The sequence below is a fragment of the Haliotis cracherodii genome, unplaced genomic scaffold, assembly GCF_022045235.1.
Source record: "Haliotis cracherodii isolate W230 unplaced genomic scaffold, xgHalCrac1.p SCAF_5, whole genome shotgun sequence".
Classification (NCBI taxonomy): domain Eukaryota; kingdom Metazoa; phylum Mollusca; class Gastropoda; order Lepetellida; family Haliotidae; genus Haliotis; species Haliotis cracherodii.
In genome coordinates this window covers 65,940,915-65,957,346 of record NW_027266308.1, presented here as the reverse complement: position 1 = coordinate 65,957,346, position 16,432 = coordinate 65,940,915, and the positions used below count along the sequence as shown (strand labels likewise).

Sequence of the window (16,432 nt, the reverse complement as noted above, 5' to 3'; positions counted from 1 at the left end):
TCTGTTTCAAATGTTTGCTCTCGTTGTTCTTCACAGTTGGAACTTTGTCAGCATATTCATAAAACTTCATACATTTTCTCGTCTGTTTTCTTTGAAATACTTACTCTAAGTGTTAAATCCTGTCGTTTATGGGTATGCATTTTGGAGCAAAAATTACTTCTTAGTAATATCAGGACAAAAAATGGTTTACTGTCACATTTCCACATTGATGACATCAAGTTGTCATTAAAACATCACATCATTGGAGAGATTTATTTTTTGAAAGCATATGCAATATTTGAAACCCTGGACTTCCACATATCTTTGGTTATACGACATTTAGGCAGGACGTATGCACTACCATGCTTATGATACATGTTAGTTACACTCAGCTCCTTGCTCTTCTGTTCCGTTATGCATACGAGTCATTGCAAAATCAAATCAAGGGAATTAAGTAAAGAAATCTGTCTTATCTGATATTGTTCAATTATTGTCAGACAACTGGTTTACACATGTGAGCTAGAAATAATAGCGACCAATGAAACTGCTTCATCTGTTTCATATTTAGATTTATGCACAAATACAAATATTTAAGAAAGATTTGCCAAAAGCAGTAACGTGCAGTTAATAAGGCGTTGCCTGTAAACAGTATGAAGGATGATGTAATATTTGCTCTCAACCTGGCATAGAAATCGGTCAAGGTGAACATAACTGCCAGCAGTATGGTTACCAGGGCCAACGCAGGGGCAACACAAATAAGAGCAATCATTCAAAAGTATAGACATGTTAAACTAAAGGGACAGTCTATTGCACTGGTGAACTCAATACGTGCAAGCGTAATGCTTACTTCTGGAGATACCTGAAGAAAACTAAATAAACAGTTAAATCGTTTTTAGGTTCCTCATAGTTGATGTGTTATAATTCATCTGTTGAGAGTCTATATGGCTTCTGTCTGATTCAAGCAGCATAGTAAATATGTTGTATTCTAGCAGCAGTAAATCTTACTCCAATATACCTTGCTATCAAAATAGGTGATCAGGATTTCCTGTTATTCATCTCGTGAAATGCATTGTATGGTGGATGTTGAAACGTTATATATATATATCCCTGTGTTGCTAATGTCTATATCTAACTAAGAGCTACAGCATATATTGTGGTTATGTAAGTCTTGAAATCATCATCTTATACAAGGTTTTGCTACCCCCACACATCCTCAAGACCAAACCGACACCTGTAATTGATCGTTCAAGGACATTTCCACAAATGTGTACATCTTACTATAAATCAATATGTATGTATCCTAACGTATTGTGAACATACCTGAAATGCAATCATTGTAAAAATGGATTGTAGTTAAACTTTATATTTGCATTTCAAAGAAATGCTTTTCAAACAACCGGAAAATATCTCACGTTTACGTTGTCAAAAAAGTTAACTTATACATTACCTTACCAGTTAGAATGTGTCTAACACCAAATATGTAAAATATATGTCTGTAAAACCTGATAAATAAGAAATCCATATGTCAGTTTTACCTGTTTGGCTTATGGTCGGTTACAGAAAATTATGATCCAGGCAGGTATTTATAGTTTTTTATTTTAATTGTACGTATCTCCGAACCACAGTGGCAAGGGATATTATTTCAGTATATGGTCATGCATATGTGAATGCCATGCAAGTTATTAAGAGGCAGCGTTCCGGAAGGAGTACACTGATTTCTGGCGCCAAATGAACAATAGCTACATTCTACTCAGTCGGTTAAACGTGGACCATCAACGACAGTTTTACGTTGTATGCTTTGAATAGACCATGAAGGGTGCACGTTCATGCATGTAGAAACCATGTAAATGTGTCATTATTTGTCGTCAGATTTCCAACTCACCATGTATGGCCAGTTACATCGTAACGTATCTTGTAAGTGTATAACCGACCATGATTTAACCCTGGACCGCTACCAATCACATAGTAAACTAAGTCTTTCACTCCTCCTCAAAGGGGTGTCTGCGGTAGGAACTACCGCACTCTTGAGTGGGCGGATCTTATAGAGTGATCTGACAAATCAATATGACGTCATGATAACAGGCATTTCATTGGTTAATGCGTACACGGATGACGTCATGTAAACGCACACCCATGTTGGCGGTTTGACAACAAGGACGTAAATTATAATGGTAATAAATATCCATCAAACGATTCCAAGACTTTTCAACAAACGCTTAGGTCTTAGGTTTCAAAACCTACCTGCCATGTCGTCTTCACATCTTCATAAAATGATCCTGTGGAATGTCCACGATTTATCCAACACAGTCCAACACACAAATTATATATTTCTGCCCTATTCTCTGGACGAGAACGAAATACGTTTGTCATGATGAGCAGCGTGATTGAACAAAAAAAAACATAAAATGTATCACGGCACCAATCGTAATCATGTGGTGTACGGTATATCTGCAGTTTATGAATAGTATTTCTCACAATATATACGTCAACAGTGTTTTTTTCCTTGTGTTCGTCTTGCCTTCATCTGAAATCTGGATGTCAACGACCGTGTAAACCCTGGTAATGGTCCAAAATATTTTCAAGTTAAGAAAGTAGTTTTTGTCGTTTCCGTCACATGTTTATATTGCCCAATAGCAATGTGTTTTGGCAAAGTCACACTTGTCCGAAAGTTCCTCATGCCGAAGTTACCCGATCCGTTAAAATTGACGGGTCCCATGCAGTGACCAAGATTCCCTGTTGATTGGCATGCCAAGTGTCATTTGCATAAGGCCATCCATATATTTTTGTATGTGTTTCTCCCCTCAAGCCTCAACTAACAAGAGAGCGGGCGGACGTAATAAGATATATTACTTTTTTTTTAAATGTCTTTCAATAATTGTGTAAGTTATTCTATGACATTTAAAAAAAAGAGTTTAAACTCTTGGTACTAGAATCTAGACTATGAATTAATTTATGATGTAGGTCTAGTCGCTTTGATTCGAAAACGAATTTTTGATAAACAACTGAAGAAAGATAAAGTTGACCTGGTTCTTTTATGAAGGTGCGATGGTAGATCTAGTAGTATTTCTTTTATTAGATCGGCGCGCATTATTCCACAGGGCAAGAAAGATTGAGACATGAAATGAAATTTTATATTGTGTCAGTCGAAATGGAGATAAAATACGGACAGCCTCACATACTTCTAAACGATGTTCAGATCAATATTTGTTCACATAAATTCTGTCATGTGCGTGACCATGGATTTCAACATTATTTTCATCAAGCTTATTCGAGTGGCTGGCTACACATATCATCCCTTCTTATAAACTACTTCGGCATAAACACATGATTGGTCTCGAAATTCAAAGCAACAATGTTGCTCTCTGTTATAATGTCAATGCCTCGACAATGTTCCTGGTCAGTTAATTTCAACAATGTAATACACATAGCCTCATTCACGGCCTCATCACAAGAATCCTTCCAAATACCCACCCATTGATGAGGGTCGTGACCTTGGGATGAATTACTAAATATTTTCTTGAATATTATTAAAAACATCCTGTACATGGTACTTTTGGATTGCACGGCTGATTTCTTTTATGACTTTCTAAAACCTTTAGTTTTCCCCCTTTCTGACCATGCGATCTCCGAGCAACCACGCCCCATGAACACATTAGATTGCTGCTTACAACTGTCAAGAACTTTGCAAGTTCGCTTGCCTTCAATATGAGCAACAAAACATTTTCTTATGACGCTTAATTTGACTGTGAGTTGATCAGGGAGCCTTTGGTCATTTCGATAAGGACTTTGTCAATAAGTCTGTGGGGTCTTCACAACTCGACGGACCAGATTTAATACATAAGAATACAAGACACAGTGATATGGTCAACGCCACCAGTGTTCATTTCTATGTCTACACTCGGTTACTCACGTCATCACGTCATACCTTACTAGCTGTAAGGTAACGAGCGTTACTAGTGCTAACACTCCAAACGGATACGATATGAAAACGGACGCTGCACATGTCGATTAGGTTTGTCAATGGATGTCAACCTGAAGGTATCAGACAGAAGAACATCACTTGGAGGTTGCAATATGCGATCAGGTATATGTTTATAGTCTGTGCATTACACAAGGCATGGACTTTTACATTAGTTGTGTACATGAACGTGTTTTTATTTTGACAGGAAATCATGTCGGCTTTGATGTTTGTCAAATGGGTCCATGCAAGCAATAGCAGTTACATTGACTTTCGATGCCCAGGAGATGAGTATTAATCAAGACAGGCGTTGATAGGTCGATGACGTACTTTGCAACAGCAATCGGAATTCAGACCGACGTATGCTAATCGACTCAACACAGTGTATTGTGACAGGTGTTGTTTTTCGTATATCCGGGTTTCACACATATAATGGCCTGAGGATAAAAGCCGACATCCAGTTTGAATTGACCAGTTTGAAAGAAGTTATCAGAGTTTGTCCAGACACACAGCCTCGGAAAGAGACGCCTGTGCGATGTCAGGGCCGTGTACCTTGCAGCTGATCATCTTCGTGATGTACACATCCGCGCAGGTTTGGACACAGTCTCTGGGTAAGTTCAGTTCATTATGCTACTGTTTTTTTTTCAAATATATCTATATTAATTCACACGTATTGCATATTTAGATTTGTCGAAGTGGTAATGACATAATGTAATGTTATAACATGTTTATCAAGTACCAATGTACACACGCACCCAAGAAACATATATTTGTGTGAGCATTCGGCAAAACATTGACACGTTGCAAATCCACATTAATGATTTATTCTGATGATACCCTTTCACCGTAATTAAACCTCTAGTTTTAATAATACCATTAGTACAATTTATTAAGTGACATGTTGATTATAGTAGTTGTTACTTATTGAATAGCATTGTCAAATGTGATGAATAGAAGGTATGTAGTAAAGATCTATCGGAATATCAGAAACGCGTCAGTTAATTGTGTGTTTTCAATGAGTAAAATGGTCTATGATTCTACTAGGTTCAAGCATCTACTCGGTATACTTTTCTTACCAGATATCTTGCTGAATATCAAGGAGCATGATAAATGCCCACATCCTGTGGTGTGCCATAGAAATGTGTCAGTCAATAGTCAGTTAAATGTGACCAACTGGCTGGTCTCTGCTGGGGAAGAATTTGCTGCATCGAAGGCAGGTAATATTTGCTACTTATTTAGAATATCGCTCAGTTCGTTCTTACTTTATTTTCTAAGGACTGCACAAAAAGATCCAACAGGATAAACAACTTCAGTTTAAATATGACTCATTCGACAACTTAAATACTGTATGTAGTTATATCAGTATATTTTTCCTTGTTGCACAGTTACGGCAATACAGTATTCATGAGTTTCAGTGAGATCAGTACATGGGGATGTGGTGGTCCTAGCATCTCTGTCTCCCTGTCAGCGTCACTTCAGTCCCTCCTGCTGCAGGGATGACTTTAACATCAGCCTCTGTTCCGTGGTCTGCCCCGCCTTCCTTTCCAGCCATACATTATATATTCAATCAGTGTTCAGCGTCACAAACACAAAGCAGTCCTACTTTAATGCCCTTGTCAGACCCGATTCCATGGAGGTTGTCATTCGAGGCATTAACGTGATACTCGGTCATGTGAAGTGGAAGACGTCCGTTATTATAACTTCATCCTATGAAGGTAGGATATACAACAATCCATGTTATCCAAAGTCCTGTGACAACGATAAAGGCGCATGGCCAGATAATATATAGTATTCTCCTAAAGTAACATTTCTTGCAATTATGGATATGGTCTACAACTTAACCCACAAGAGTCAGTTACAGATTTAATACACAAATTAGTATTTAAATTGCCATTGAACAAAGCTATCGTAGTGCTATAGTTACTATGACAGTTAGCTTTTACCTCCATATGAAATTCCCCATCTGCAGACATGGTCAGTTGCATTAGACCTCCGTGTGGAGTACGATATTTGGGGGTATATCTAATACCGCTCAGTCCGATGTAAAATATTAACCATTTTACACTGCAAGTATTACAATACCATACTGACAACTGTTTTAATATATGAAGTCGGACAAAGATATGTTTAATCTTCTAAATGACTATCCCATCAGAAAATCATTATTAAACATATGAGCAAACGGATATAATACCAATCAAATTACGTTATTAACAGTTTTGACTACACTGTCTGGAGGTAGACTGGCTTCTCTCAAGTTACTGCTGTATATGATAGATGATCCCAATAAGCCACAAGAAAGTATTGACCTCTCCAGCATATACCAGCTGCTTCCAGAGAAGGACCTCAACCTTCTTGTGATGTGTCCATCTGAGTGTGCACAGAAGCTCCTCAATCAGGTATTGCCTGAAAACTGCTGGAATGCTTACAGTTCAGTTTGACCCACAATAACCATTACATAGCTTTCTTAATGCTAAGAGTTTTTCCCGGGAAACTGAAACCGAAACAGTTAAATGTTCATCATTGGTTATATATAGTCATATATGGTTATGCCATTTACAACAACTGCAGGAAAGATTCCAGTTTCACAACAATGTGCAAGGGAATGGATAGTTCCTGAAGCATTACACCTGTCCTAAGGAATATTAATGCATTCTATTTCGTTACGTATTTCGGATATTTTGAACAAGAATTTGAGTTAGGTGTAAGGGCATGCAATATTTTAATGAAGACGATATAATCAATTCTGTACTGCATGAACATTGAATAGAAATAGATATGTTATGGGAACGGAGTACAGATTTGGTTATATGATGTACTTGACTGTTTATTGTCAGGCTCACTTCCTGGAATCGAACATATCAGTGACGAGGGGATCTGGGGTCTCACAGTGGCTGGTGGTTCCTTCTACTGGAAATGTCATGGACATTGCACACAATCGTGAACCATTCAAAACTGATGATGTTGTTTTCCTGGAGTTCAATCCGTGCCCAAGGTATTATTCACCACTGGTAAGCAACTGGGGGGTGTGGGTGTTTAGTATAGTGTAAGGGACTAACCATTCGGACCGCAAACCTTCAACAGAACAATTATGTTACTAAATTGTTATTAATGGGAAATGAATTTCATGGAAAAAGAAATTAATTTGTATATGTCTATGGAACATTGCAATATGGATATTTATTTTCCGTCAAAATAATTTACATCAATAATACAAATTGAATTTTTCATCAGAATCAATAACCTTGTAATTACATATATTACGTATATTTATATATATTACATATATTACGTATATGATGTGTTCGCTCCTGTCTCTTTTTTAGAACCTGAAGATTATCACGAAGCATTTGTCAAGCTTGGAAAAGATTCTTATGACGGACCAGGCAGCTGACAAAACGCAATGGATACGGAAGGTATCTGTTTTCAATAGGGTGACTCACATGGGGGTCAGATGGCCACAGTACCCTCATTTACTGTTTAAACAGAGTGATTAAAGCTCAGTTTATGCTTTTATCATCCACTACATGAATACCTGTCCCAAGTTCTATTCAGGCTTATATTTCCGGGCAATACCTCAGAACTGTGTAAAACCCCATTTGTAAGCTCTATTATCAAAACTGCATAACTGGGGTAAGCTGTGCGAATATGTGGCCTGACTTTAAACACATTGCTTAGACAATACAGTGTTATTGTCCAGCTACGGTATACCATAATATATGTGTAATCAATTCTGGATGGATAAGAGAGCAGTCAAACAGTTCAGGTATTGTACTCAGAGCAGATCGATACGTATGGTTTTTGTAAGATGACAGCGTCTGCTTCACTGTCTCACGTTAAGGATATTTGTCAGTTAATTCTCCCCATGCTACATAGGTTTTCATCATATCATTAAGGTTGTACTTTTGAATAATGTCAAACATTTCTGAGTCAAAGTCGTTTGGCGAGCTCCATGCAAAATATTTACCAAGTTTCCATTGGAATTGTTTCATTGATTTGAATTTAATCGTCCGGCAAACAATAGTTTACATTTATCAATGTATGTCTTCATTGACCATAGTCCAAGTGTGCCTATACAAGTTCTCGGTGATCTCTTGGGTAAACCTTGTACACGTCTAGCAAAAGCTCTTTGGACTCTTTAGAGGTTAGTACAGTCTGATTTTGAGAGGTTGATAAATAGTTCACATCCATAAAGAGCAACTGAAAGTATAACCCGCTTCCAGACATATACAGAGAGTTCATGGCTGCAGAAGATTTTTCACAGGCTGACTTGGCTCGGCATGCGGAGCTTCCATTTGATGTGAACAAAAATTCCTGTTTCTTCTACTTGTTTTACAATAGTTTGTCCAAGTTTGCATATTGGATTTAAGTGTCTGCTTTGTGTCTTACTGCATATCATGGAGCAGCTATGTTGGAGCTTTTCACGAGGCGCCACTTTTAGGCAAAGTCATGGATTGAGTCAATACGAGATTGCATGCCATTAGTGGTAAAGCTCACTAGAATAGAGACATGAGTCATGTCCAGGTATGTTCACATGGGCCATGTTTTCACCAAATGTGGTAGATCTCAATACTTTTATCAGGTCATCAAGAAAAACAAGAAAAAGCCATGTAGACATAATGCTTCTCTTCCCAACACCACGTTAGATATGTAAGAAATCCGACGAACACCCTTGAAACACAATAGATGCTCGTGATAAAGTGTATGAATGCATGCTTTATCGCCAGAACTTTGAGTTTATACTTTGCGTACCAACCATCTTGCCATATCCGGTCAGAAATCTTTACGTTATCCACGAACGTTGTGTAAAGATGTGAATTACAGTTGACGTAATGTTTGATGCACTCCAGAAGTGTCCATGCAGCCATTTAGGCCTCATTCGTCCTCTGGAAGTCAAACTTTAGCACAACTGGAACGTAAAGGTCGTTTTCCTTAATCCACAGTTCTGTTCTATTAAGAATGGACTTTTCAAAGAGTGTTCCAATAGCAGACGTCAGTGTGATACCTCTGCAGTTCGAGAATCTGTTTTGTCATTGCTATTTTTTTATGAAGAGGAATGGTAAATCCCGTTCAGTATGATTAAGGAACATATTCAGACTTTATAATTTTGCAGCATATTTCAGATGTTATGGTTTTAGGAAGGATCTATATATGCCACGTGGAATGTATTTCTGTGACAATAGGCTTTGTACAACATGTTGCTCTAAATTCTTCAATTACTTCGTATTTCCATCCTCGCCTGCTGTAGACCATTTCATAATTGTTTTCCTGACTTTCATTTTTTGAATAGTTAAGTCTATTTTAGAGAATGTGAATATTGCTTTCTATTGGAAAGTGGTCTCATATTTCAAATGTAACATTCTGACCACTTTGATGGTCCTCAACACAACTCCGTGTGTGTCCTGGAATAAGTACATAAGTCATTTGTATAGCCTTCTCAGATTGGTTACCTGGTATTTTATCAAGATAACATGAATCAATCAGATCTTAAAATTCTGACATTTCAAAGTCACCAATTTCACTGGTTCACTGATAAGGTATGTAGATTGCCTCGTAGCGGGGTGTGAGAGATTTATTGTTCTGCTGAGAAATGCACGTCCAGCCTGTTTTCTTCATGGTGATTTATTTACCGCTGTGAAATGTATTACCCTCTTCTCTCAGGCGGGTTATCTTTATCGAGATAACGTGAACAAATCAGAATTCTGATGTGGGAGTAAGATTCTAAAGAAACTAAAATTGAGTGATAGTAAAGACAGAAAACTGTTACTAAGGATATGTTGGAGTATAAGGGAGCGACAGCGTCATGACATCAGCCCATTATGGTGCAACTCATAAGGTGAACGTTATCGCAGGATACAATGCAGTGGGCACCTTTGATTTTCCAGTGAACCCCTCTTTGAACAGCTAATACAGGTTTATTGTATGACTGTAAAACCCCAACTATCAGCTAAAACATATATCTGATATCAGATTACGGTGTAAAACACCATTCGTTAGCTCAAATGGACACAATCTATTTTTGCAGAACACATCCATAAGTGAATGCCACGTTCAAGCCAAGATGCAAATTCTCAGTAAAACCCATACTGGAACACATGTTGAAACCGTCGGCTATATTGGGAGAGATGAAACAATGGAGCTCAAGCATCAGCTCTATCACGGCAGCAATTATGGATTTCACAACCGAACGTTGATTGTCGGAACTCTGGAGGTATTTAGAATACACTTCATAATTTCGTTGCTTTGTTCTGTGGTCTTCAGTGTAAACAATGCACTTGAAGATCATATTGAGAACATCATTGATTTTCTGCCGTTCTCTTTACATACCATTATAATCTGTTTCACAGTTTGTTAATGTGTTGATTTATACACCTGTGCATCAACACCTGATGCTGTTCTGTATATGTCTTTAAGGCTGTTTATGAACAATTGTTTAAGACTTGCTTTAAAGCCTTATTCCCTTCTCTTAGGCCAGTCAGTTACTGACTGAATTGTCGGGCTAAATTGAATATTTAAAACCTCACGATAAGCGTTCACTTCCAAATTTAAAGGAACCGATATCTAAATTGAAACACAGCATCTTTATCTCAATTCTACCATGATTATTTACTATGACTCTTTGGAGTGAAAACAATGAGGGAAGCGAATAGGTGTACGCTGGATTAGAATGGGTTGTCTATTTCTATTCAGGAACAATATGCTTTTCTCACATGTGTGGCAGGCACAGAAAGAGTGTAGCACAACTACTGTTTTCTGTGTAAGCCAGCATGAAATATGCACCAATATACACCATACACCATCAGTAAACCTGAAACTGATTGTGTCAAAACTTGTAAACAGATGTGGACGAGTTTACTGCTTCCGTCGCGTCAAACAAGGATAACAGAGTTCGCGGCATTAAAAAATCTCATTCGTGTTTTAGACTTGTAACTCATATAAAAACTTTGAAGGGTCTGCCTTAAGGGAAATTGGTTTGGTAACCAGGAAGTATACAAATTTCATACATATTACATATTTACTTTGACGTAAATTACCGTCTGTCAGTGCAAAATCTATTTAATAGGTTGTATATGAAGACGTCAATCATCTGGGGAGTGAATCGTAGCTTTGTATTACCGAACGGAAGTGAGCACATTTGTAAGAGTTTGCAGTTAGTTTAAATTGTACTGAAGGTGGACCCTGAAAACTTACTTTTAATATCAATGTTTCAAATGTTAATTCTGCTTAGCTATTTTTGTTAATTGCATTGTGTTTATGATTATATGTGTCATTAGCAACATGATCAGCAACATGTTCATAATGTTTATAAAGGAAACAGGCAGTTATTGAAATTCATCACAGGACAAGAACATGAAATGGCCCGGGCGAGGTGTGTCAACACAATTTTCTTTGTATTGCTACAGTGGGCGCCATTTGTGATCAAGAGAGTGGAGAATGGTTCTGTCAGGTTCGGCGGCCTTTGCATCCAGCTGTTGCAGGAACTGGCCAAACAACTCAACTTCAGGTTTAATTTTTCAGTGTTTAATGTTTTTTCAATGTCTCTTTGTGAGTGTGTGTGTACTATTACGAGGTGTAAAATTGTTTTTACTTAATCATTACACTAGTATCAGCATGTAAGGTAAATCCAAGGTTTCCTATTCGTTGTTGAATGGTTGTTACTGAAGTATCCGTGTGTTTGTCAGCTACACCCTCGTGGAGCCCGAAGATAGGGAGTGGAGTCGGGTACTGAACGGCAGTTGGACGGGCCTGGTGAAGTTACTTACTAATGAGGTAACAGTCATAATACATAGTAACATTAAGTGTATGTTAAGTGTGCTGGCATAAATATAAGGTCCAACGTCATACGTCAATACTCTTATCATCGTTACTGATCCTTACGAAGTAAAACGTTACCTTTCAATTTGGGCGTGTACCAATTGTTTTCCAGACGAGTAACATCACATCACGTTGGCGTCATAATAACTGCAGTTCATATAAATGGTGGTTAGGTGAGTTGAGGTGAAATGGGGTTTAACTTCGCGTCAAAGATTATTGCACTTATATAGTGACGTGCATGCACGTGTGTGTGTGTGTGATTGCTTGTGCAAAGTCCTGACTGATGCCGATTATAGTGCTAGCACACTGAGATACCATGCCGCAGTTTAACATGAATACCTCACTCACACACAGTATTCTAACTCCTAGCCTACCAGTCCTTGTCTTAGCCCCTTAATAACGAGCGCCAGACAGGGTAACAACAAGTACCATCTTTTAACGTCTTTCGGACCTTCCGCTCTCCGGCGGACGCTATACCACTGGAGGCTTGTCAGACCATATGAATGTTTATGGGTTAACGTGATAAAACGTTTCAAATGATGTCAGACTTGGAGTTCATTTAAAGTTATTATGAGCAACTGTGAAACCGACACATTGTCCCTCTTTAATGTGTACATTTAAAGCTTGTTTATTAATTCAGGAGTAAAAGTAGTTGTTTTCACACTTACAGGAAGTTGATTTGGTCGTGGCACCGATGGCTGTGACTAAGAGCAGATCAAAAGTCATCGACGTCACACTGCCATTCTTCTACGTCAACTCAGCTCTTATATTCGGAAAACAAGATCCCAATACCAACAAATGGTTGACCCTACTCTCCCTGTTCCGCTATGAGGTTCTCATTTGTATCCTCGTCTCCCTCATCTTCTCCACTGTCTTCCTCTTCCTGATAGAAGAAGTGACACATGTCCATTCGTGGACAGACGACAGACCCACGGATATGCCGACCCGTTATGGGGATATATTCTGGTATCATTTTGGAGCCCTAATGGCGAACGGTAAATCAACATGGTCTCAACAGCAAAGTTTCCAAAATGCAATTCATAAGCGATGAATTATTATTGCAATATACATGTTCAATTGAAAACCTACGTTGTTTTGTGATTCTTCACAAGAATGCAAACTTGGTATCTCCGTGAAGGAATACCTGTCATTATAATTGTTTGCAACCGTTTATCTCGTTTGACGTTGGTGTATAAAGCAACAGAAAAGATACCACATAAATTATGCATTATCACCCGATGAGACAGAATCAGAAGACAGCTCATTATATTGTTGCAACGTTCGATGCAGATACCAGAACATTTATACACAGGTGCATTGATGTTTAATAAAGCCATTACTATTATTTCAGGAGGAGCATATCTCCCCAACACAGAGTCCGGACGTACAATGCTCAGCTGCTGGTGGATGTTCGCGGTGATAATGGCGGCTACCTACAGTGGTAATCTCATAGCCTTCCTCACCGACGGACGAGAGAAACCTCCCTTCTCCAACCTGGCAGGGATGGCGCAGCAGGACACATACCGATGGGGGTTTCTAGGAGGATCATCGTGGGTCACTCTTTTTCAGGTCAGTACATGTGCAATATGTGTGAGTTTGGCTTTACCCCAAAACCGGACTTCTTGCGTGACGAGCCACCCGACACTTAACCTAAGGTGAAACTAAGGCAGGCCATACACATTTACCAAACAAACTGACTTCTCTCTAAACACATTGCCATATGTTATCATATCTGAAACTCTAGCAACTGATGTATTCAGTATGCTTTCTCTTTCTCTTCACCCCTTTCGAGAACACTTTTTGTGTCATCACTGATTTTTGGTTGTCCATGCATATAACTTTCACAGCTATTTTGGAATCTGTTTAGGTGTATAATCTAGACTGGTTAATCTCTTGCATTAACATTTATATTTACTATAGTGGCTGCATGAACTACTAGCACAACGGAAACAGTTTTCACAGGCAATGGCGGCACTGTAATCGTAGTGATCTGTGAAAGGGAGGCATAAGATTATTGATAATATTTAATGATATTTACAGAACCCATGGCCTGTTTTCAGGAATCCAACATATCCGTTTATCAGAAAATATGGCACCATGTGGAGGTAAACATGGCCAACGACCCTGATTGGTTGAGTAAAGAGGGCGACGAGCACCTGGGCCGAGCGGCCGAGAGCCAGTACGTCTACCTCGCGGAAGAGTCTACTTTGGAGATGTGGGACGACCCACGGCGGTGTGATTTACAAATGATAAGGGACAGCTTCCATTACAGCAAATATGCAGTTGGCCTACCCAAGCACAGTATATACACCCAGCTAATCTCCAAACAGTAAGTACAGGAGTTTTTCATTTTTTGTTTTGTAATTATCCTCATATTAAGGATTTTTGGACACTTCAGAAACATTCGTAGTTTCCTCCCTAATAACATCTCATTTACCTATAAAAGACACATCCTCAAAACAAGCCATTATCCAAGTATTTACGATGTCAGTGCATCTTTTATGCTGATCAAGATTAATCTGACCTACCATGCTATGATACTTCAACTTTTACAACATATTGTTATTGAAGGATTAGCTGTGTCAGCAATACTACTTTCAATAGCCTCATTTCATGCTCTTTCGCACCCATCCATTCATTTGAATCTTATATCGGCTAAATACAGTCAATGAACGATGTAAGGCCTTCCACATATTCATAACATTGCAGCGATGTACACATATTAAATGATGTAACGTGAGGCGCATAGATACGTTTTTGCATAAATATCAGTTTGATGTTTTGTAAATATTTCAAATATTTCACCTTTTTCAAAAGTTTTAATTAAATCGCCATAAAGCTACAATTTGCGTAAATCCTAGAAATAGATTGAGGGCAATATAACAATATTAATCCGGTATCCAAATAGACGTTTGCGCATCCGTGTTGAGGAGGATAATGTTGTATACTTTCCATTCACTTTTGCAGAATATTGAAAATATTTGAAAGTGGCCTCCTGCATATGTGGTGGAATCAATGGAAACCCAAACATCAATGTGAGCCACCAAGCAGAAAATCGAAGAGGATGGACTTTTTAGCCTTGCAGAGCGCATTCTATGGCGCAGGGGTGGGTGTGGCCATGGCAGTCGTGGTCCTTATGATTGAAATCATTAATAACCGGAGATGTAAACAAAGAGAGCAAGGACTGTCTGAGAGTGTTGAAGAGTCAGTTTGCCGTGTTAACGTATCTCAGGATCAATCCTACCAAGACACACCTTCTAGACCCTGTGTTGCACAAGAAGGAGTGAGTAAGTGAGTGAGTATGGTTTTACGCCGCTTTTAGCAATATTCCAGCAATATCACAGCGGGGGACACCAGAAATGGGCTTCACACATTGTACCAATGTTGGGAATCGAACCCGCGTCTTCGGCGTGACGAGCGAACGCTTTAACCACTAGGCTACTGCACAAGAAGGACCTTATGGGGGCTTGGCATATGTAACCCCATCTTAATTATATCAGCAGAAATGTATAGGCTTCAAGTATTAGATATGTCGATTATGTTGTAAGGTATTATCGTCCATTGGTATCGCCTTATCGTATAAAATCGGAAGAAGGATCTCATCAGGATCAGCTCGAAAATCGGTCATGTCGACGACCGTCGTAAGCATCTGTGAATAGAACATACTGTCAAATCCAACTGACATTCCTGTTGACATATCTACCAGGTAATTGGAAATGATCTACCCTGTGTGCACAAGGAGGCGTTGGAAGCTGGTTTGTTACAAGATTGCAACCCCTGCGAATTTGCCAAAATCCTTGTTGTTGGCTGATTTTCTTTTAGCAATGGTCTCACCATGCGATTGTTTTTCTTGGCAGTTTGTTTCCGTCTCCTGTGGATACAGTCTGCTAACATCAACATCAAGATTGTTAAATGATTTTAAATCGCTAACTACTGGAATGAACGACTCAATGTTGGTAATTATTAATAGGTGACTGAGAGAAGACTTGATAACTTTGCAAGAATGTACATTTTCACAATTTCATGTGTTACCACAAGATACACCAAATATACGAGAAATGGAATCTGTTGTGGCGGAATATCAAGACTGGTTATTCGCTAACATTGGCGTTTTATATTTACTTGAACTGGGTCGATGCTTATGCTGTTGGACTGAAGTCCCCGAGTTCCATCATAAGCTGAATAGCATGTCCATTAGCTGGGGCAACTACAAGAGAAATGTTTGGGCCTGGACAGTAAAACCGAATTTCACTTCAAGAAGCACTTGTACACAGCAGTCGTTGTACCAAATTCACATATCGTTTTTATTTGTTTTAACAAAATCAGTAAATGCACTAACGTGTGACTGGACAGGTCACCGTCGCATGGCAGAAGTACTGCTGTGTGGCGTCAAAAAATTAATACCTTTTTATGCCAATTGTGTGAATAATGTATACTTTTTCACATGTTTCTTTTGCTTTTTACGCTCAGTGGAATCCGTTTCGGCGGAAAATCTAAGACAAAGACTAAGATTTAGATCTAAAACTTAAAACGTGATCCCAGCTTCAACTGAAATCAATTGTTTAACCCAATCCTTCGCGAAAGTGTGTGTGTGTGTGTGTGTGTGTGTGTGATTCACCCCTATCCGTGGTCCGCCATCACCACACCCGTGCTCGTTATAAAGACTATGACATACGTCAT

The 16,432-nt window shown here is 38.7% G+C and overlaps 1 protein-coding gene across 1 annotated transcript; it reads left to right on the top strand.

Annotated features, from left to right (window-relative positions):
- The first annotated feature begins 4,472 nt into the window (after positions 1-4,472).
- On the top strand, positions 4,473-15,668 carry LOC139443836 (glutamate receptor ionotropic, kainate 3-like). Its single transcript, XM_071224739.1, has 14 exons — positions 4,473-4,548; positions 5,017-5,154; positions 5,353-5,652; positions 6,155-6,336; positions 6,775-6,948; positions 7,264-7,353; positions 9,963-10,148; positions 11,341-11,441; positions 11,620-11,707; positions 12,423-12,747; positions 13,104-13,321; positions 13,813-14,081; positions 14,720-15,039; positions 15,610-15,668. The coding sequence occupies exons 1-14, from the start codon at positions 4,473-4,475 to the stop codon at positions 15,666-15,668; spliced, it is 2,526 nt and encodes an 841-aa protein (XP_071080840.1).
- Positions 15,669-16,432: the final 764 nt, after the last annotated feature.

What these genes read in the sequence shown, in the direction of transcription:
- LOC139443836 (XM_071224739.1), top strand. Translation starts at nt 4,473, where the DNA reads ATGTCAGGGCCGTGTACCTTGCAGCTGATCATCTTCGTGATGTACACA. An exon ending in CACAGAAGCTCCTCAATCAG is followed by an intron (nt 6,337 to 6,774) that starts GTATTGCCTGAA and finishes GTTTATTGTCAG; the next exon opens with GCTCACTTCCTGGAATCGAA. An exon ending in ACCCAGCTAATCTCCAAACA is followed by an intron (nt 14,082 to 14,719) that starts GTAAGTACAGGA and finishes TCACTTTTGCAG; the next exon opens with AATATTGAAAATATTTGAAA.